The sequence below is a fragment of the Gobius niger genome (genome assembly GCF_951799975.1).
Source record: "Gobius niger genome assembly, chromosome: 14".
NCBI classification, from domain to species: Eukaryota; Metazoa; Chordata; class Actinopteri; order Gobiiformes; family Gobiidae; genus Gobius; species Gobius niger.
This window is the reverse complement of record NC_136865.1, coordinates 10,557,025-10,579,628: the sequence shown is the minus strand read 5'-3', so window position 1 is coordinate 10,579,628 and position 22,604 is coordinate 10,557,025. Positions and strand designations below refer to the sequence as shown.

The following is a 22,604-nucleotide window of genomic DNA, read 5'->3' as shown; positions in this document are numbered from 1 at the left end:
AAAGAATACAAGCTGCTGAGGCAACTCTTGTTTATTTGTTTATTTGACAAAGCATATATATAATAAATTAAAATCCATTAATATAAAGCTGCGATGAAGGCTGTTTTTTTTTAATTATTATTATTATTTTTTATTTTTTTTACTTTAAGCATATTCTCTCTCTTATCGTTTTATTTCACATAAGTTGCAAACAAGACAGTTTTTGTGCTTTTTCCTCTCATGTCCCACCCACTTCCCACAAAACACACCAACAGAAATAAAGTAAAATATTAATGACAAGAAAAGTAATTTAAAAAATAAAATAAAACGTTGTTACACTTAGCAGTAATAATCATAGGGATGTCAGGGTCGTTTTTTTTTTTTTTTTTTTTTTTTTGGGGGGGGGGGGGTTTCTTTAAGCATATTCAATTAAAAGCACAGTTAACATTTTATTGAATTTGCTAATGAGCTGAAGTTATATATCTGACCTCTACTGAGTGCGGACCAGATGTTTGTATATTTTCCTGTATCTCAGTGAAAAAAGTTTGGACACCCGTGCCATGAACTATCCTTCTGTCTTGTTTTGAAAATACAGCCTGAGTAAGGTAAACTGATATTTTATTGAAAGGCTTATCTCAAGAAACCTGTTCACTCAAGCAGAAAGGTTTCTACCCTGTAACAGTTGTGATAAAAGAAGTCTAGCTTGAAGTCACTTTTATCAATGAAAATAGTGTTGGGGGAAAAAAGGATGAAGCAAAGCCTGTCTGAAGGGCTCTGCAGTGAAAAGCACCAAATCCCTTGTATTGTGACTGTGGTGGCAAGAATGTGGGACAGAATCCAACAGCAGCCAGTTTATTTAGCTGATTCAGCCTATCCTTAAAATCAGTTCCCCCTTATCACCACACGGGGGCAGCGTGCTCAAGGATCCAATCCATACGTTTTCAAACTGCGGGGCGTGTACACTGGGGGAAGTTGAGCTTCTGCAGGTGGTAGCCAGCTGGGTCATCTTTATCCATCTTTATTAAAGAGGATTCCAGTTATCAGAAATATGTCATGCTTTTTGTTTAATGTTTGTTTTTATCGCATTAAGACATAATTTTGCCCAATTTAGATCTAGTCCCAATTTGTTCTTACCTGGTGGTGCTTGGATGGTCAAATATTTCACTGAGGTGGTAAGTGGTGTGAAAAAAACGTTTGAGGCCCATTAAACTACATTCATCAAAATACATTATTCTCAAAACATGCACTTCTTATACTCTCATGCCAAGTGAATAGCCTTTCATACTTATTTTCTCCCCCTGATGTGCTAAGTCTTTATCAAAGAAGCAGGTGCACTTGGTTCTGATGGGAAGTTGTTCACATCACCAGGGGGACCGTAGAGCCTGGTTTAGCATCAGAATAGGGTGAGACGAACTTGGCCTTGCTCAACTAAACGTGAAAAACCTACCAAACAGCAACTCCTCGGGGAAAAGTAAAAGTGTGTAAAAAAAAGTGGGCCCAAACGCCTGTTGAATAACGGTGTTCTAATCTCATATTTGGAAGCAGCGTCCTGACCTTGGCTGGCCCCGAAGCACTAATGAGCACATTCAGACAGAGAAACAATGTACAGTCCGTTTACTGAAAAGGCGGGAATGATGACCGATGGGTTCAAACTTGGCTTGTATAAAACTGAGTGAAATAGTGGACTTAATTGACGTTGATGGTTAAATTCCCATTTGCCAATTTGTGAATTCAAGGGAAAGGGAAAAGTGTTGTATTTAACGGTTTCCCCTAAAAGTGTATGGGAATGATGTCACTTTTCCAGAAACTTACAAGCAGTACCAGCAACAAGAGCACACACACATCTTGTTAGTAATAAATATATATCTTTATTTATAAAACTATAAGGCACTCATTTATGTGTGAGTAAACATATCTCTACAGTCCAATTTTAAATAACAAAACACAACCTCTACACATACACGGTAGATCGAACGTACATCTCTATTTTTATTCAGTGCAGCCTCTTGGTCTGTGTCCTGTCAGCCCCATAATGGCTCTTCCTCTTTCACGGGCCAAAATAGCAACGGGGGTTACTTGGCAAAGCACAAGCTGCGACTTGTCCATCGTCTGTTTAAGGAAAGACGTTATAACATTACTTTGACGCTCAACAAATACCAACAGAAGCACAACGTGGGCCGTCCGTGGAAAGCGCACGTTCCCGACCGTCGACATGTAAAAGTGCAACCTGGAATGGATCAACAACAAAGTGACATGAAGCAAACCTCTCATTGACATTTCATAGCTGCTTTAACTCTTGTCAACATGCAGAACTTTGCTCTCGCTTCGACTGAATCCTTAAGAGGGGCATAGAATCCCAACTCACTGGAACTTTCCACATTTGCCCTTACTTGTTAACTTTTTTATCACGATTGTCCAGCCTGAATGATTGTGTTTATGTATAAGGGTTATTTTTCTCAGTCGATCCCACTATTTAACAATGGCAGTGATAAATATTTCTTCCCTTTTGTGTTTTAAACTACGAACATAATTCAAAGTACATACTCAATCTCTTCTGTGCAAGAATGTGATTGTTCATATTCTATTAAGACATTCAACATAAAAAATTGTGCAATTTTCATTCATTGCAAGAAACTACAGTCCATACACGCCAACATTCCAACGGAAACAAAGGTTTTTCAGATAATAGTTTTCTGTACTGGATTACTTTAGCTCGGCCCTGTTGTTTGCATAAGATCCTGATTTCAACTACCGGTAGTTGAATGGCCTATGCTTCTGCCGATTGACCCAGGTAATAATGTGCGATTTTATCAAAAACTTTGCTATGGTGAAAAACACCTGTATGACTGAAAGCTTACAATAATAAACATTTAAATTCGCTGTGTTAAAGACTTCAAAAAGGAATGCATTACATAATAGTTACAGTGATGCTAAAAAAAATGTTATTGCACTTTAGTTCCTTTTTATAATGTTGTGCAGTCTTAAAACATGTTCCTCAAACGTCAATAGAAGTCGATGTTTCCCTTCAGAACACAACACAGTAAGATTACAGACATTTGTGTTTTAAATCAAGCACATTGTTCAGCTTTCTCAAAATGATGCCACCTGTGAACATACATGCCCCCAACGTGGCGGCGTAGAGCTGCACAAAGAAGGCCGCGTCTCCGCTCGCGTGCAGGCTCAGGTACAGCTCCTTACGGCCAAGGTAGTCCAAGTACGAGGCGTTGATCTGACACAAGGTCGTGCAGGACAGGAAGATGTGAAATATCTGGTGACTTTGGCCCAAAAAGTTGCATCGTCCGGGGAAACACCTCTCTACGATTGGGAAGGTGTAGAAAAGCGCAGCGCTGAGAAAGAAAGCCACCTGGCCTAAGTGGAAAACAAGTGCCGGGTCGTTGCTAGCATCCGACCAACATGTTAGCCTCTTAACCACAGGGCTAATGTCCCATGCGTAAGCGAGCGCAGAAGGGGTCACGTGCCCGATTTTGCGGATCAAGGTTTGTAAGTTGTTATATTTTCCATAGCAGCATCCGACAAAGGACAGAAAGGAACAAATGGCGGCAGCAGGCATGAAGACCCCTTTGACAAAACTGTACATGCTAGCATCAATAGCGTAGTAAAAGTGTACTACTGCACTGCCATACTGGTACTGCGCCACCCCAACGTAGTCCAGGTAGAAGAAGATGAAATGGCACAGCTCCGACTTGCTGCCCAACAAGTGCGCTATGACACTGAACGCTGTGTAGTTCAAAGACGACACGAGGAGGATCAACAGCGGCCAAGCGTGACGGTCATTCACGAAATCGACATTTTCGGCAAGATCGCAAAATTTCGCCAAAATGACCAAAAGCGCCACCAGGTGAGTCCACACATTCAGGGTTTCGTTGTGTCGTTGGAACAGGGATAGGAAGTAGTAGCGCCAGTTCTGGTGGAGTTGCCGGTAGCCGGAGGTGATGTGGCCGTCCCGGAGATAGGTAGGGACGTCGAAGTCTCGCACGGTGGCGGGCATGGAGGGGGCGGCTTCGGTGAGCATCCGCGGGACCTGGCGGATGTGCTGGAGGTTGATGAACAAGCGACCGATGTGCTCCGCTACAATGGTCGCCATCTCTGCAGCAATACTGGACGAATACAGGCACCTAGAAGAGAAAGAGAAGATGTCCTGCTAAGAGTTCTACAATCTTTTTTAGTTTTTTTAAAAGGCAGCAGCATGTATTTTCTGACTCTGTCCTGACACCTGCAAGTCACCAGGTCTGTTGCTCGATATATAGGTTTAAAACATTTGCATCGGGAGATTGGTGTGTGAAGAGGCAGGATCAGGGTGTGGGAGTATTGCTTTGAGTGTTTTAGATTTGCATTTTGCAGTAAGTACATTTGTCAATACTTGTTAAAGCCATACTTAAGGTCACCAAACATGAGGTGTGAATACGGTCGGTCCTCATCCAAACCACTAGGACCATGTTCAGTATTGCACGTTTGTTTTAGGGCTGAAACGACTAATCGATTAATCGACGACTAATCGATTATTGAAACAGTCGACAACTATTTTAGTAATCGATTCATCGTTTTCTGGTTCACACAGACTAAAATGGAGCAAAAATGACATACAAAATGTAGTATTTTTGATGAAAACCTACTTTGATTTTATATTTAGGGTCTGTAGACATTGTAAATTTCATTAATAGAGCCTTCAAAAAACATTTCCTTTCAGTTTACTCCATCAACATCACTTAAGCACCACTTATAATGTGATAAATGTGATGAAAAAATGGAGAAATTTTTTTTTTCCTACACCATTCACAGCCAAGCGATTAATCGATTAATCGTAAAAATAATAGATAGATTAATTGATTACAAAATAAGTGTTAGTTGCAGCCCTAGTTTGTTTATTCAGTAGAGCTTTCCATAAATGTTGTTGCTGATAACCTGGTAACCTGGTAATCAACATTAATCAACATTACCAGGAAAGTTCTGCAGTGTGGCTTTAGAACAAAGAAGTGCCAAAAAAGATCAATTACATAAGCAAACTAAACAATGCGAGAACATTTTAAATAGATCAACAACGGTCCAAAACATAGATTTATTAAAATTACTTCATTACCCAATATGAGGAAGGCTCCATTTACAGTAGCTGTGGGCTAAACCAGCAGGTAACAGCTCAAGAAGCAGAACATGTCGTTGCCTTAAGCCTTTACATTTCAAATGTAAGTCAAAGGGCTGAAGTATATGCTTTAAACATACTTTCCACAAAAGAAAAAATGCTTCCTCTGTCGTTCCAGTAAAACAAATGTCCAGCCTGACTGAGCAGCCTGAGACCCTCGCTCCTGGCACACTGATGGACACACTCAAATGGCCATTATCTTTCCCCTATCGCATTAAAAAGTTGATCAGATCCGAGTATGTGGAGAATCTCTGGCATTCATTCAAAGCGATCAGACAATGAGGTATCTTCGAGACCCGAGTGACTGGGGAAGACATGCAGAGAAGTTGCGCCCATCTCCACCCATCACTTTCACAGACCGCAAAGTTCCTTCTCACTGGACCGACCGACTCAGACGCAGCGTTAATGTCAAGTTTGGACGTAGTGTCGTTTCATACCGTATTAGTTAGCCGGAGTTTTCTTGGGTTTACGCAGGGGAAAACACTTGCGCGCGTCTTGTCCGGTGCGCAGACGTCGTGAGCTGCACTTGGGCGCAGCAGCAACAGGCAGGGCAGGCTCGACAAGTGCGCTTTAATGACCGGCAGGGTGTGCAGCGCCTTGCAAAATAAAAGCACCGCTGCTGAACACGAAGCGAGAGCGTTTTCTTGTAGTAGCCAAGTTACTAAAACATCAACATCTGCTTGATTCATAAACGAGGAACAGTGTTTAATAGTATAGCTTTAGGCAAGTCTTCTGAGCCAGACACTAAAGTAGGCTAATATAGTCTGAGCAACAACTATTGAAGTGCAAATAAGTAGAAATGAGCAAGAGAAAATTGTCTAATGTTTGGGGCATAGCCATGTAAGCTTACAGGCACCAGGTATTATAAATCATATGTGTCAGAAACGTGAACCTATTGTTAACTATGCTATGACTAAGGCATAACACATGTACAGGCCTAAAGAGGTCAAGTTATTGTTGTTGACATGTTAGATGCAAAGATTTTGATACAGGGATTTTAATATTGTGTTAAATCTATGAATAAAACTGATCTACTGACCGGCACAAGAAAATGGGAGCACATCACTCCCATTCTGTCCTCTTTACATTGGCTACCAGTTCCCTTTCGCATCAAGTTTAAACTTCTGCTGATTGTTTTTAAATGCCTAAATTCGCTGGCACCTCAGTATCTGTCAGAACTGCTGCAGCTCTACTGTCCTTCCAGAGCTCTGAGGTCTGCAGACCAGCTTCTTTTGTCTGTTCCTAAATCCAAGCGTGTGTCCAGAGGTGACCAAGCCTTCTCAGTGGCGGCCCCTAAACTTTGGAACAGCCTTCCTCTACATGTGCGCTCGGCTCAGTCTGTAGAGGAGTTTAAAACTAAATTAAAAACTCATCTTTTTGCTTTGGCCTTCGGTTCCATGTAGACCAGACACAGTTTGTGCCTTTATATATTACCTGTGTTTAACTTTTATTGTGTTTATTGTACATATTGTTACTGTTCTTGTACAGCACTTTGGTCGACAATGGTTGTTTTTAAATGTGCTTTATAAATAAAATTGACATTGACATTGACTAAAAGTTTAAATTAGTTTTGATACGTGTTAAAAAAAACTCACTATCTTCACAACCATTAAAAACTTTCAGGAATTTGTTTAGCCAACAAGACAGGAATTTTCCATCTGAAAAGAACTCTGTGTGAGTGTGAGAAAAACACATTGTGAGTTACAATAAAGCTATTGTGGATTCAACCAGTTCTCTTGTTTTCAGGTGAAAGAGCACACTGGTTAAATACCTGTTATACCAGTTATATACAGTATATCCTACAATGTATCCTACCTGGCAACTTAGTCTGAAACATAAATAGAAGGTGCATAAATAAAGCAACACACAGTGACAGTAAAGTGATTATTATTTACAAATTTAGCTGACAATATTATAATGTTGTTTTCATTGATAAAAGTGTGACCCGGGTAAAATAACAACACTGGGACAAAGTGGTTCACAGTAAGAGGATTTGAACCCTTTGTGGATAATGTAAAGCAGCAAACATATTAAAAGACCATAATGTTGGCCTGTCTTTACACTGATCGTGTCATTTATAGCATTTTATTCTGCTCACTCTCAGAAAGTCTTCAGCATTTGGGCAGTGACCAAACTCATCCTGAAAACACAGTATCTGTGATATCTTTATCTGCGTGACATGAACCTAATGGAAAAGTTCTAAAAAATATATAACTTTTAAACTGTAGAGCTTTGTTACAAATGCCTGATGAAAATACAAGAACTATTCTGAAAAGTAAACAGGAAGCAAGAAAGAAATGTTTTAAATGATTTGTAGAATTAAACTTGGATATTTCAATGGGAAAGTTTTAGTCTTCATTTCTTCATTTCAGTTCTGACACTGAAGGGGAAGAAGACCAACACTAAGGATTTGCTAATACAGCTCAAACGGCCCACCGCTGCTTTGCTGGAGATTAGGTTTCCGTTCGGCACCAGGGAATGAGTTTATTCTGTAATCCAAGTGAGAAGAGCACCTTTCATATCTCCCCTGTGTGGGAGTTCACGGAACATTCTTTGTCAGTGACTGTGCACTTTAGCATGTATATGCGAGCAGACGGCATGGTGAGGCGGCGTGATTTAGGATTTGAAATTCTGCAATCGCCCAATTTCTGTTTGCACTTGTGGCACATTTGAGGAGTAAAAACTATATTGATAGAAAAAACATGTTAGAATCCATTGAAACCAGGCCAACATAATTCATATACTCTCATATGTCCTCTTCTATTCATTACTAAAGGATTTACTCGTGGGGTTTACACAAGATAGGACATGACAACTGTACTGACTTGACATCAAAACACAAGCCAGTTGTTTAGATTCCACACATTACACATAGGGGCCTAACTATGGAGAAGAAAGACTAGAATTTCCGAACTTTAAGAGTAGTGGTTGATTGGTTCTGCCATAGTTTTTATGTCCACACAGTTTGTCATTAGCAAAGGTTGACAACAGACCAAACACATAATAATATGATATTGTGATGTCACCGAGGATATTATCCCGGTTCCCAATGGCATGTCCTGTTTATGTTAGTGATCCTTGAGTTTTGCATAAACAGGAGACTCTGACCAGGAGCAGCTTGACTCTATAGATCGCAGTAATGCAAAAGGCTGTGATCTTGTGACTTGGATATAAGATTGTTCCCGTACATACAAAAGTGTTAAGGCAGATGAGAAGTTGCTATTCCATGGTTATCATCCGGGAATAACCAATTTGAAGAAGAAATGCCAAAGTATCAGACTGCTATGGAGCTTGAAGTCATCCTCCCACAGTTCCTGCATCTATTAATGGACAGATTTGGACTCTAATAAATGAATGAAGTCTAAGGGAATGGGTTTTGGTCTTTTCTGAAGCACCTTTCTGTAAAAAATCCATAACTATAATAATGATAGGGGCCTATAGGTGGGTTGTAATAGCACATTGTGTCCACTAAGGAGCAGTATTTCCCGTGATGATCAACGCAGTGCAACTTTCCACTGTCAGAAAAAATAACTAAAAGAAAATACTCAAATCTGGCAGGCAAATGCGGCCTATTCATTCACAAAGAAAAATAGAGAAGTTCATTTTAATGACGTTTCTAATGCCTTTGGGGCTTGTGCACTTTAACTAGTCCTTACCCCAGAGCTTTCTGTTAATATGTTTCAGTAAAGTGAATACACTGTGACATACTGTATCTATTGACATAAATGGGGGAAGAATGTGTTGCATCACTGATCATTAACTTCCCCACAAAATATACAAATTATATTTCCTTTTACTGTGCAGGAAGTAGACCGCAGGAAACCCCCTGGACCAGACCTGATAGAGCCCTACTTCTTGAAAATAGCAGCCGATTATGTAGCACAACCTCTTACGGTCTTTTTAAATCTTTCAGTCGAAAACAAAAATGTTTCAGCAGAACCAATTTAGGCCATACATGATGAACAACACTGGCATTTGTAGAAAGTGATTCTTTACTTTGGGTCCAGCCCTTGGTCTTTTGAAGATGGAGAAAATCGGCCTCCACGAAAGCAAATTATAGAGCCTGTAGGCCAGTGTAACTACGCATTTGAAAGCTAAGACCGCGATGGCTGCATTGTTACCGCGTTGTCACTTTGCTTCGTCATTATTTTTTTGTTGCTTTTTAGTCAAGTTTTTGTCTCTTTTTTGTCACACTTTTGTCCTTGTTGAATGGACAACAATCCTTGTTTACATCTCGTTTTCGTGGCTATTTTGAGTTTTTTTTTTTTCTTTTTTTTTTCTCTAAAAGCTTCTTGATCTTTTTTCAAGAAGCTTTTACATTTGGGTAAAGCCAAACTGGAGACAATGCGCTGGGTTCAGGTGGGGTTAAGTACAGTACAGTTAACTACAGGTCAATATCAAATTTGTGTGTCTTGTCAAAAGTTCTTGATTCTCTTGTTTGTGATCAACTCAAAGAGTTCCTGTACTCTAATGAACTTCTTTCTGAAGTGCAATCCGACTTCAGGAAAAGCACAGCACCATCACGGCTGCTACAAAAGTGATAAATGACACACTTGTTGCTCATGATAAAAAGCAACATTGTGCTTCCTTTTTTATTGATCTGTCAAGCTGTTGACACTGTGGATCATGCTATTTTAAAGCATAGGCTTCTTTGTGTGGGACTGTCTCATGTTGTTTCCTGGCTCACTAATTATTTCAGCGACAGGACCCAGTGTATCAAATATGATGGTCTGTGTTCTGAATTGGTGAATGTCCACAAGGGGGTGCCACAGGGTTCAATATTAGGACCCCTACTATTCATCATATATATTAATGAATTAGGACAAGATGTATCTGATGCTAATATGCATTTTTACGCTGATGACACAATAATTTACTGTTTTGGATTGAACCCTGGTAAAGCTGTAGAATCTGCAGAAAGCTTTTGATGTGGCCCAGCACACACTTCTGCAGCGAAAACTGGTCCTAAATGCTGAAAAGACTAAATTAATTTTGTTTTCAAACACTAAGAAGGTTCCTCACACTATCCCCTTAGTGTCCACTCTTGAGGGACATGTCATAGAGGTGGTTCATACCTACAAATACTTTGGTGTTTTGCTTGATGACTCCATGACTTTTCAAGCCCCATATAGACAATCTTGTAGAAAAAAACTCAACTTAAACTCAAATTGAGCTTTTTCTTTCTAAATAAATTTAGTTTGAGGCAAAAAAGTGCCATGTCACTGCAACATTTTTATCTATTTTAGACTATGGAGACCTATTGTACATGAATGCCTCTGCTCAATGTTTCCATAAGACTGACGCTGTATATCATGCTTCTCTGAGGTTCATTACTAACTGTAGGGCCTTGACCCATCATTGTGAACTGTATTCTAGAGTGGGATGCCTCCTTGGTCCTCCAGAAGGCAGGGTCATCGGGATACTTTTATTTAAAAGGTCATGCTTGGTCTACTGCCCTCCTACATCTGTAACTTAATCTCACGGAGGAGTGCTACTTACTGTTTGCGTTCAAATTATCATTTGTTGCTCGCTGTTCCCTTTGTCCGTACAGATCAAGGAAAAAGGGCTTTTGTTCACCCTGCTCCTTCTACATGGAACATGTTGCAAAAAGACTGGAAAATAACTTCACTTATTTATGTAAACACTTTTAAATCCAGATTGAGAGCACTTGAGTCGACCTTTTTACATTGAAACTGGTTTTCATAATGTGTATGGGGTTGTACGTAATGTGTACCTCCTTTTCTGCCTCTTGGCCAGGACGCCCTTGAAAAAGAGGTTTTTAATATCAGTGGGACTTTCCTGGTTAAATAAAGGTTAAATCTAAAAAAATATATTTACCATATTCATAACGTTTTGCAATTACCTAGAATCTACAACAAGCGTACTGTAAAAAAAAAAAAAAATCAATAGCATAATTCAACCAATTACGAATAATCAATAGGCTGATGCATTATGAGCGCTTGGGCTTTCTCAGCATTAGTCGAGGGCACAAGGTTAAGAGCCTTCATTGTAAGGCTCTTGGTCCAAAGGGGATTTTAAACAGGCTATGTGGCTCTAAAAATTACTGCCCTGGGTTTTTACAACTTATCATATTTTCTTATTAACCTTTGGGTTATAGATTCCTCCATGTTTCAAAAATAATAGAATTCGAGATGAGTCGTGTTATCACTGTCCAGGGAGTCACTCTGGAAACAAGCAGACACCTGACATTTTCCTTTGAAAACCTTTGACTGTGGGGGGATAGTATGTCAGTGAAGCTGCACATCTGTTGGCCTAATTGGGTTGGATGGCTCAGCCAGATATCGAGGTGGCATTTTGCCGGAGAATTCCCTGTGCTCCCTGATGATGAGTCCAGTGTGCCTTCGTTTATCAAAGTCTAGAGGCTTTTGCTGAGTAGTTTGTTTTTGCCTTTTGCACTATATATCACCTGTCACTTCTAATGGGACCCAGTATGGAGTACCAGGGCCCCCGGCGGGTCCCCTGGGTTCTTTTTGCCTCCACTCTCACCATTCTTTGCCATAGATAACTTGTTCGATAGCTGCAACCCTCCACCTCGGATGCACTGGAGAGCTCCATTCGTCCTGTACAATAACAAACAGAGAGCAGTGGGCAGCACTCAATTAAAGAGGAGACAGTGACCTTTTCTTCTGTTTCATAGACTGGAGAACTTTTTGATGATGTTGTAAAGATTAAGTAAAAAGCTACGTTTTTAAGCAGAAACGTCAATTAAAGTCAAAACACTTAATTTTTTTCTATTAGTCTTATTTTAGACAAGAATTAGATCACATTTTTTTGTGTCATGTGAAAAATGGTGTATAAATAAGCTTAAATCCCATTATCAAAATCAGAAAATAAGCACACAAATATCTTGTAAATTTATATCGTAATGAGGACTTCATTATTTATTGTTTTCTTTGTTTTACTCTTTGAGATTATTATAGTAGAAGACATGCAGTTTCCGGAAAGTTGTTGCGTTTCATGTCTCAAAATAAAATCGGCCAACATTTGCTTCAAGTTACCTTAACCTGCGATTATGTTGCTTTTTCCTCACATTTAAGGATTTTAATACCTTGCCTGCAATAATAAGTCGACGTACTTTGTTTAAAAAAGTAAAAGTATGCGCTAAATGCGGACACTTCCTGTCGTGACCGCGCGCATCGTCGGTAACTTCACGGGAACACGGTACAAATGAAGTTCTCCTCCGCTGGTGATGGCGGATGTTGACGAAAAACAAGAGACTATGAGGAATTATCAAATAGCTTCAGAGAAAATAGACCCCGGAGCAAGTCGCTACCCTTACTGTATTGTCTGGACGCCCATCCCCGTGCTATCGTGAGTGTGATGACAGTCTGTGATCCGCGGGGCTCAGAGACAGCGTAGACTGTTGTTAGCCTAGCATGCTAGCAGCACTTGTACACTGTTGCTCACTATGCACTAACACAACTGTGACGGGCAAATATAAAACACGAATTGTATAGAATTTAAATATACGTGTGTAGTAAGAGTAGAGCTACCAGTTCAGCACAAGATCAGGGTTCAGATCGCACATCTCACACGGTTATAGATGTATATATATAATGTAATGTAATGTATATCGTATCATTCAAGTCCCATATGTGATGATCTTGACCTGGTGTGAGGTTTTTCTCATGGAGATTTCGCTCAAAAGTAAACTATTAAAGCTTTCATTCACTTACTTCCTTGTTTTGGACTTTATGAACTTGGGTTGGGCTGGACGACATGGCAGAAAATCATGTTTTTGTTTTGTCTTTGTTCTCTCCATATGATTCATTTTCATTCAATTTTATATACTCAAATAATGCATTTAGGTGAATGGTTCAGGAACATAGAGAACCTACAGCCTACTAGGATTATTTTATTTATTTATTTTTGAATATTTTGGCTTGCAAGTTGTACATGACATCACATAACAGTTCATTGTGAAAGAGCAGGGAGAGGCATTGAGCAGTTTGTCAGAGCCATGACTCGAACCCACGACGCTGAAGTCAGAACATTATTCTGACACATGTGTTGCGACCACTCGACTGCCAACTGTACAACAATCGGATTAATTTGAAATAAACTTGAGCTCTAACAAAAAAGCTTAAATTCCCAAACCATTTGACTCCCGAGCCCCTCAATAAGCAAACTTAAAACCAGCTGCTGTCACTGTCATTTAAAAAGACCATTCATTTGAAAACGATCTGGTATAAAGTCGATCAATTGCACAGCCATGTTTGGAAACACAGTGTGCTCCTGAATCTTCTTCTTGTTGCCTCGATTTCGTGGTTATTACAGAGTCGTGTTATGTTTTGTTCCTTAAGAATCACGCATGTGTTTATTGCAGATGGCTGCTGCCTTTCATTGGACACATGGGAATTTGTACTTCAACTGGAATCATTCGAGACTTTGCCGGGCCATACTATGTTTCGGTGAGTTCTTCATCTGTCCGCACAGGCTGTACTTTTGGGGGGTTGGTTTTGGATCAGCGTTCCCCAAAATATGACCTTATTGTTTAAATGTTTTTATGGAAACACACCATGACGTCATATCATCAGATTACACAGGTTCATAATTACTACCAAATAAGTACAGGAGTCTGTTTGAATCGGCCACAGTGTTTCTCTGATGACGTTATCTCAGCCTAGATCTCAGAATGAAAACAGTTTTTGTCATTGCTTTCTTTCTGCAGGAAGATAACATGGCTTTTGGCAGACCTACAAAGTAAGTAGTTCTTTGCTTGGATAAAACTGCTTTGAATCCTTAAACTTAATACTAATGTTATTTTACACACATCTTTGATTTATTCGAAGGTACTGGATTCTAGATGCCAGCAAAGTTTACGCCAGTGGTTCCAATGCCTGGGACACCGCAGTGCACGACGCCTCAGAGGAATACAAGCATAGGATGGTAAGAAGCGTGATTTTGACCCGTGTGAAAGGAGTTCATGTTGTTTTGAGCAAGTCTGTCCTTTTTTTTTTGTACTGAAGCATAATCTCTGCTGTGACAACTGCCATTCCCATGTGGCCATGGCTCTGAATCTGATGCGTTATGAAAACAGCACCTCGTGGAACATGGTCAACCTCTGTCTGCTCGCCCTCATCCACGGAAAACATGTCAGGTAAAATTCAGTTGCAGAAACGTGCACTGTGATAAAATAATGTGTTTTTTTAATGACAGGACTAGCTGGTTTATTTCTATAATGCTATATTGATTGTATAGCAGATTAATACAACTGTGATTTAGGGAAGTAGGGCTGAAGCTTGTGAATGAGGTTTTACTGGCCTCCATAAGCTTTGAACATAACTTTATTGCATGCATTGAACCTATTGTGGCAGGGTACAGGGAGAGAGAGCCCTGATTCAGCGGTATATCTGGGACAAAGCTCCAGAAATATGAATCCAAAAGTGTTTTAATGTTCTGTCAATGTGATGGCCACTAATTATTGAAAAGCACAAACGCAAGATGATCTCTAATATCCTCTATAGCTATGTTGGCTGCTTTGGATAACAATGGTTTTGCACTTTGTAGCAACAGTACAGAACAATGTGTTTATTGATGTAAAGTCCATATTTGTAAGGCATGTTTTAGCACAATGCAAACACTAGTTCATAAAGATGTGATATACTCTTACCTAACTAAAGTTTGCCCTAACTATTTTTCTTGTGCAGTTGTGCTGGTTTTCTGAAGACCTGGCTCCCTTTCCTGATGCTCCTGGGCATCATCTTGACTCTTGCCATTACCCTCAGCTGACAGAGAAGCTTGACATGAGGACAGAGTCTGAATCCCTGCTGAGTCTGTGCGGAAGTCTGGCTTTAAACCAACCAAAGGCGTGATCACAGTGTCCAGACAGAAGAGAGACCATGAAGATAGAGATTAACGTGTGCTGATGCCTGTTTGTGGGAAACCACAGCTGGCATTAGTCCAGTGAGGCTGGTACTTCCCAGCCTAAGAAAATCATTTTATATTCTGCTTTTTGTTTGAAGAGAACTGAGTGCACCCCCCCTGATGCTTCTGTTGTTTTTGCACTTATTGGATTGTGGTTGTTGAAAGGCTAGCAGAAGGTTAAACCGAACAGTGGATATTTTCTGAGCATCTTATTGTACAGGTGCACATTTTAGTCGATGGAACACTCTTGCCTTGGTCATTAATTTAGCTAATCTTCCCTGTATTGAATTAGAAGACTAATCCCTTGATCCAGTGCTTCTAGAATGCCATTCTTACCAAAGGGGAGCACTAACATGTAAAATCAATTAGATGCCTTTCAAGGGATTTATTGTATTTTCTGTTTGACTTAATGTACTCGGCTTCCTATAAGAGCAGCAAGCAAACTTATATATTCTCACATAGTTTGTATTTTTGTCTCTATATCAGATGTGTATGTATGTGTAGTTGTACAAATGTGTTTTGTAACACTTACACCTCATGGTACTCATCGATCAGGTTAATTACAAGACATGTTTTGATAAATGATTGTCATAAGCCTTGTGAATGTGGTTTACATACACCAACTGGCTAGAAACTTTTGGTTTTCTAAATCTCTGCCCTATAAGATCAAAGTGAGGGCTCAACACAGACCGTGTCATTTGATGAACGCTATGTTGCCTTTCCTGTGATTCATGGAGAAGACAGGAGTCTTCCCTGATGATATTGGCAAATTTCATGTTCCTATTATTTTAACCAACTTTTTTTGTTTTCATCTTTTATTGGCAGGTTGGGAAATCTGTTGCCATGGTTTTCAAGCCTAAACCCCAAATCCTCTTATGGTTTGCACTCAAACATAAAAAGTGTTGAGCCCTCTCTTTGTCCAGGGAACTGCCCACAGCAGCAGGTAGTCAGGATCCTCAGGTTTTTCATGCTTTAAACCCAGATGAATGTCCCAGGTCTCCCCCGGCTGGAGCAGCAGCGCTCCTGCTGTTCTCCACCTCTGCAGATCACTTCTGAAGGTCATTGTGAAATGTCAGCGCTGTTTCACAAAGCTTTGTTATTAGGCCAACGTTCTGCAACAGTCATAAGCATGTCATGGTGTGCTACCCTCATAGGCGTATAGCTGTGGGTTAATACGGGGCTAAAGCAGAGGCAGTCTGTAGATGTAGCGGCCTCAAGTTTGGGTTTGATTGTACACCAGGTGCTTCAGTACGATACTGCCTCATTCTACATGTTTTAATAATTCACACTACATATTTGTGCCTACGGGAGTGTTTTGTATGGTGCACAGATGGAAGGAGACGTGCACATTGTAGCATGCCAACGTGTGTGTTGCATGCAAGAAGGGTCGGATAAGTTCTGCTCTTACTCTGGCCAACCAAAGCGATGAATGAGCTGCTTTTGGTCACAGCTAACCACCCTTATGTTCATACTATTCAACACTCCATATGTCTGTCTGAATCTTTCATGACTTCAGTTTCATGTGAATGCTGGTGATAGAGGAAAAACAATGAATTATGAATTGGAAAGTAAGTGGATGTTGATTGCCTGTAGCATGTGTATTGCCTCAGTTTGATAAAGAGCTGCACAGGAAGCTATTTAGAGCATTTAAATGATTCAGCCTTAAAATAGAAATACGCTTTTGATACTGTTATTTTTTCATGAGGAGTCACTGTACAAGACATAACCCTTATTATCAATGTATACTCCCTCTGCAACCTTTGTGTTTATTTTCGATATATTCAATATGACTGGAACGGCCGCTGTGGCATGGACTTTACGTCTAGACCAACAGACCAAATGCAATTTGATTGTCCATGATAACTTACAAAATTACTTTCATTGCTATAGTAGCTGACAGAGTCTGTGTTCCTTATCGGCTCATTCATAAATTTAGCCCCAAATTTCTTCATTCACAGCAGGCCTCGCGTCTGTGCTTTTAACCTATATTAAACATGTATGAGTGTATTTTTAATACAAATTTGTATTTGTTGGAGTGCATGTACTTACAACAATATTGTGTGATGACTGAGCTGGTGTTGGGTGTTGCCTGCTGCGGTGCCTTGTATCCAGGAGCCAGGTCCAGGAATGTGGAGACCTGTGGTCCCAGCCATTCAGCCTGTTGACAAAAGACAGTTGGGATGCTATTAGTGGTGCCACTTTTCATACATACTTGTGCAGTCTGCAGTTTTTAAACCTCCTTTTGTTCCTTTATTCCTCAATATCTTTAGTTCTGCAGACCATATGATGGTATGATGCTTCCAGTCACTGTGTGAACTCCGATGTCTGTACCTTACATTACAGCTAAAACAAAATAAATACGTCTTTATTAGAGAAATGTTCTGTCTTTTGTCTGCATTAGAAATATGCCACGTTTGGTTGTTTTTCATGTGACTTTGATAAACAAAAGAAAACCTCACTTGACACTTCCTTGGAATCTCGTTTGACTGTCAGTTTTTCCAGAATAAACATGCAGCTCTGAAAAGATGCCCAGTCCTGACCCTGACTGACTTTAATCCCTGCAGAGGATCCAAGTGTTAAAAAGAATCAGGATCAAAGACTCTCAGCAGGGGTCACCGCAGCCCGTTCCACATCACATCACCTCCACCACTGGAGTGAGACTACAGGACTGAGCAGGCGGTTTTACTTTGGTTTAAGGGCATATTGCATAAACGAAAGCATCATATTGAGTTATTTAACTGTGAACACAGGAGCCTACACTAATTGAGAATTACTTTAATTCTTCTTAATCTTGAACATTATATCCATTACATAAATGTGGGCTACATGGGCTAATTCTGATCACAAGTATTATTATGTATTATTATGAGTTTGCGTCTCTATCCAAGCACCACGCTCGGAGGCTGAGTGTGGAGTGGGCTGCTGGAGCAGGACACTCCGCTTGGCGAAGCCCCTCCCCACAGATCATTGCGCGACTCGGCGATTGTCCTTTTAACTTCATTGTTAGAAGAAGAAGCGACGCCCCGCTTTGCCACTGCAAAGGATCAAAAGCCCCTTCACTTCAGCACGACCCCCAGTTTTGTTCTTATGGAAATCAGAGCCTGCCTGCCGGTCACACTTTCCTCAGAGGCGCAAAGTTGAAGAGCATTCCCAGCCGGGACAACACATGGTGATGATGTAGTCTCCGAGGAGCTGATCGTGTAATTGATAATCTTTTACGTCCAGTTTCTTTCAGTTAATCGCACAGTTCTTGCAACATGCTGGATTTTGCGCGGTGCCTTATCTTGTGCGCGTTAGTCAGCTCCGTTTACGCGGCATGCCCATCGCGCTGCGAGTGCTCCGAGGCTGCCCACACCGTGAAGTGTGTCTCCAAAGAGCTCAGGAGTATCCCAACGGGCATCCCGGGCTACACCAGGAATCTGTTCGTCACTGGCAATCAGATCAGCCGAATTGGACCGGAATCTTTCATTGGACTGGAGAATGTCACCACGCTTTCACTGAGCAATAACAGGTAAGAATCAGCACCAAGTAGGCCAAGCCTATGAGACAAACGTGTTTTATGGATGAGTAGTTTCTCATACATTATTTCTCTCTTGCACTTAAGAACTGTAAACGAATCTAGTAAGTTGCACAGTAAATTGCTTGTTAATATTGGAGGCTACATAATGGACTATTTAAGGACAATCTGGTCAATCACTTCCAAACTCACGTTTTTTGTTTGTTTTATTTCACTTTTAGAATTTCTGAAGTAGAATCTCAAACCTTCTCGAGACTCCGCAGTCTGCGCTTTTTGGACCTGAGCAACAACCAGCTGGCCGTCATCCACCCTGAAGCCTTCACCGTTCAGAACCAGTCTCTGAGGGAGCTCAACCTCAGCCGCGCTCTCTACAACCACTCCTCTGTCACAGACCTGGCCACCTCGCTGCGCTGGAGCTCCCTCAGCGCTCTGCAAGTCCTGGACCTCTCCCACAACAGCCTCATCCTCCTCCCCACTCGCATCTTCTCTCACCTCACCAACCTGCGCCGGCTGCAGCTGTCCAACAACTCCCTAGTGGCTATTCATAACGCCACCTTCCAGGGTTTGGAGAAGCTTGAGGAGGTGGATTTGTCGCTCAACGCCCTGAAAACGGTCCCAGAGGAAGGCTTAAGAGAGCTGGACTCCATTCCGAGAACTACGCTTGTGCTGGGGGACAATCCCTTTATGTGCAAGTGCGGAATCGAACCCTTCACCTTGTGGGTCAACAGATCGCAGGAGCGCATCCGGGACGTTGATGGACTAGTGTGCGCATTCCCGGTCAGTTTGAGGAACACGTCTCTGCTGGAGGCCGGGAAGCTGACTTTAGGCTGTCACCAGAGAGACGCAGGGGGGGACTTGGCGCTACAGACTTCTTATGTGTTTTTGGGGATTGTCCTGGGCTTCGTTGGCCTGATTTTTCTCTTTGTGCTTTACCTGAATCGAAAGGGGATCAAAAAGAGGATCTACGACTTGCGGGATGCGTGCAGGGAGGTGTGGGAGGGTTACCACTATCGTTTTGAGATTGACTCTGACCCGAGGCTGTCCCAGGTCTCCACAGCTGCAGACGCGTGACAAAGACTTTTTATAACGCATTTATCGCCATCAAATGTAAAAAAGTGTACAGATTTACATGTATATACATATCGTTAGCCTCTTAGCATGATTACTCGCGTCATTCTACTCTTCAAACACTGCTGCGTCTGACGGCTATTGTACTCAACCGACCACAAAGCTTGTTACAACTAAAAACATCTTCTGTCCAGGTCATCTCTTTTCCAAAAAAAATCTTAAAATATGACCTGGGCAATTCTACTCAGAGGTACTATTTGATATGTTGATATGATGCATGGTTTTACACTATGGTAGAGTTTTCGATGACTAGTACGACAGGCCAAGTCATAACTGCACAATTTGGTACAGCTAGCCCCTTTAAAGTGTGTTTCCCAGAGAGAACGAGTGTAGACAGTGATATAAAGTCATGATTTACGGGAGACGTACAGTGTTTAGTTCAAATGCGTCGTCTTTAAGATGAAAGTTTCCCTGCTATGATGCAAGAAGCTGCAGGTTGCCCTGAGCTGCTGCAATAACAGCTTAACCAGAACAAATGTAATCGAATTTTATGAGATGCTAGACTATTATGCAAGCAGCAAATACAAATTGTCACCAATTTCATATGAGCCTATTCCCATAGAATTTTATAATGCACAAGACACTGGCAGAGTTTGGTTGCACTGGATGTACAATCCCCCTGCTTTCAACGAATGTTATGTCCTTGCTGATTGTGTTCTTTCTCAATTATGTTCAGACCACCAACTAAAGGCCTGTAGGACAAACCGTTTTTTAGCAAACCAGCAAAAGTGCCTGAACTTACAAGAGCAAACTGAATTTCCTCCACGGCACGCCGATTTATGGGCCTGCGTCTGGCATTGTCTGCATATTTAACTTATACAAAGGCGACAAAAGGCTGCAATAAATTCCTGGCACTCCGAAAACAAACCTGCGGGAATCCTAAGCACAAGCATTCATTCATCTTTGAACCATCTCGAAGCCTTTGGTCCCTCAGCCCCCCAAGCACCAGGGTGCCACATAGGAATTAAACCCCCCTAAAGGGGAAAAAAAAAGAACTCTAAAAACCATTGCTTCACTGGCATTTTGGCTGGTGGACAGGACGAGGGGACAATTGAAGACATACCAGCGGAAATCTCCCAAGTCCCCTTCATTTTTTTTTTTTTTTCCCTCTGAAACTTTGCTTTGTTTCAACTGCTGGGTTTTTTATTGTCAGAATGATGAGAACCAGAGGCCACTGAAAGCAATCTCCCTCCCTCCTCAAAGACAACAGCCGCTCTGGTAACTGCACTTTGAAGGAGCGCCTAGCGAGACTCTCCACGTTTTTCCGTTTAGGAGGATTTTTCCCCCTCCCTCCCTCCCTCCCAATGATAAGATACAGATGATTCCGAAACACCAGCGACATTGTTTCATTCAGTGGTTTTGATCAAAGAAGCTACCTTACGCAATGAGCCCTTTGTCGGGGGGGGGGACAAAAAAAAAGAAAAAGGACATCACTAATGTCGTCGAAAATGTCAAAAGCGCCGTTCTTAAAAGCACACATGACGGCAACTTTTTTTCGTGGCGACCTTTTTAGTGTGACAGTGCAGGAGGGAGGAGACGGCAGTAATGGTTCCAAAATGTTTATTGCCCCAAAGTGACTGGTGAGCTTGTTGAAAAGTGCATCCTTTTGTGCAAAGCCAAAGCTGCATCTTCTTTCTATCAGGGCCGCTCTGATAGCAGTCCAGAAATGTTTATAAGACACAGCCATTTACTGCATGTACTGATTAAAGAAATGTTACAAATGGGAGCCGTGTGTATGATCATTTGGTTTCAGGGTTGCACTGTCCGGAGTCAATTAGTAGAAGCATTGCATATCGTCATTTGATCCGCAAGAGCATAAAACACTACACTGCTGTTCCACCTGCTGATGTCACGAGGTGCGCTTGGGCTTCAAACATACTTCTCCCAGACTATGAACTGTATTTTTGATATTTTCGTTCAGCTTTAGCGCCCTCATTCATGAATCCTTCGCACAGTATTTAAAGTTGATATGCTCACTCGGCACATGGGTTAATACAATAAGTGAAAAATACAAAATGGAACTGCTGAGATCTCTGAAAAAGGTAGAGGTGCAGCCATGAAACTGTGTTTTCCCCACCAAAGGTTTCTTCAGTTGTCATCTGGAATGGATTATAAGGGATGAGGACACATGGGGTGAACGGATGATGGTTTTAGAAGTAAAACATCCTCCGCTCAAACAACCCAGTCCAGCCGGTGACTTTGAAAGTACAGTTAAAAAAAGTAAAAAGTCAACAACTGAGAGCTTAAACAGGGTATTCAAAAGAAATTAAATTAATTGGGCCAAAATGAAGGTTTTGAGTGCCAATAAGAAAGCATTACGATTTGGCATCAAGTGGAGCGAGTTCTAATGAGCTTGAAAATGATGGTGTTTCTTGACTTCATTTTTTACTTCATAGATTAATACAAGATCAAATTAAGGTCCAAAACATATTCAGCTGAAGACTGTTGAAATTCTGTGAATGTTCTGTCAATTTGACACAAAGTTCTGTTCAAAAGTTGAATTCATTTTGCTTTTACACATCTAAATGTCCCCTCAATCCTCTATTAAATGGCATAGCATTGAATTTGACTGATGGGTTCCTGCATAAACCCCGCTAAATACACGCTGAAGAATGTAGTCAGAAGTATAGCTTACTCTGTGAGACTCTATCACATAATGTCCATCTTAATGTCCTTCCGATGTTAGTAAAACACACCCATTGGACAAAAAAGTACATTCTATAGATGTTTCTTTGACTTATTCAAGGTTTACTACAGCTGACTTGTTTCTTGAATTTGATAGATTCCTTTTTTTTTTGCTGTAAACTTCACATTTATTCGAGTGTGCAGAAACGACCAGGACTAAAAGGTGAAAAGGTTTTTGCTGATTTTGCCAAAGTGGAGTGGGTTCAGAATTGCTGACTGGACCCGGCAGATATAGCCGCATATGTAACC

At 41.0% G+C, this 22,604-nt stretch overlaps 3 protein-coding genes across 3 annotated transcripts; 2 read left to right on the top strand and 1 right to left on the bottom strand.

Annotated features, from left to right (window-relative positions):
* Positions 1 to 1,824: 1,824 nt before the first annotated feature.
* Positions 1,825 to 4,115, bottom strand: paqr7a (progestin and adipoQ receptor family member VII, a). Its single transcript, XM_079571313.1, has one exon. The coding sequence runs from the start codon at positions 4,082 to 4,084 to the stop codon at positions 3,026 to 3,028; it is 1,059 nt and encodes a 352-aa protein (XP_079427439.1). The 5' UTR covers positions 4,085 to 4,115; the 3' UTR covers positions 1,825 to 3,025.
* An 8,177-nt stretch (positions 4,116 to 12,292) lies between these two features.
* Positions 12,293 to 17,406, top strand: tmem222b (transmembrane protein 222b). Its single transcript, XM_079571543.1, has 6 exons — positions 12,293 to 12,469; positions 13,485 to 13,569; positions 13,830 to 13,861; positions 13,951 to 14,047; positions 14,128 to 14,258; positions 14,809 to 17,406. The coding sequence occupies exons 1-6, from the start codon at positions 12,348 to 12,350 to the stop codon at positions 14,888 to 14,890; spliced, it is 549 nt and encodes a 182-aa protein (XP_079427669.1). The 5' UTR covers positions 12,293 to 12,347; the 3' UTR covers positions 14,891 to 17,406.
* A 576-nt stretch (positions 17,407 to 17,982) lies between these two features.
* On the top strand, positions 17,983 to 20,975 carry tpbg1b (trophoblast glycoprotein 1b). The gene is made up of 2 exons (XM_079571454.1): positions 17,983 to 18,536; positions 18,764 to 20,975. Exons 1-2 carry the CDS (start codon positions 18,283 to 18,285, stop codon positions 19,611 to 19,613), a joined length of 1,104 nt encoding a protein of 367 aa, XP_079427580.1. The 5' UTR covers positions 17,983 to 18,282; the 3' UTR covers positions 19,614 to 20,975.
* The last annotated feature ends 1,629 nt before the right edge of the window (positions 20,976 to 22,604 follow it).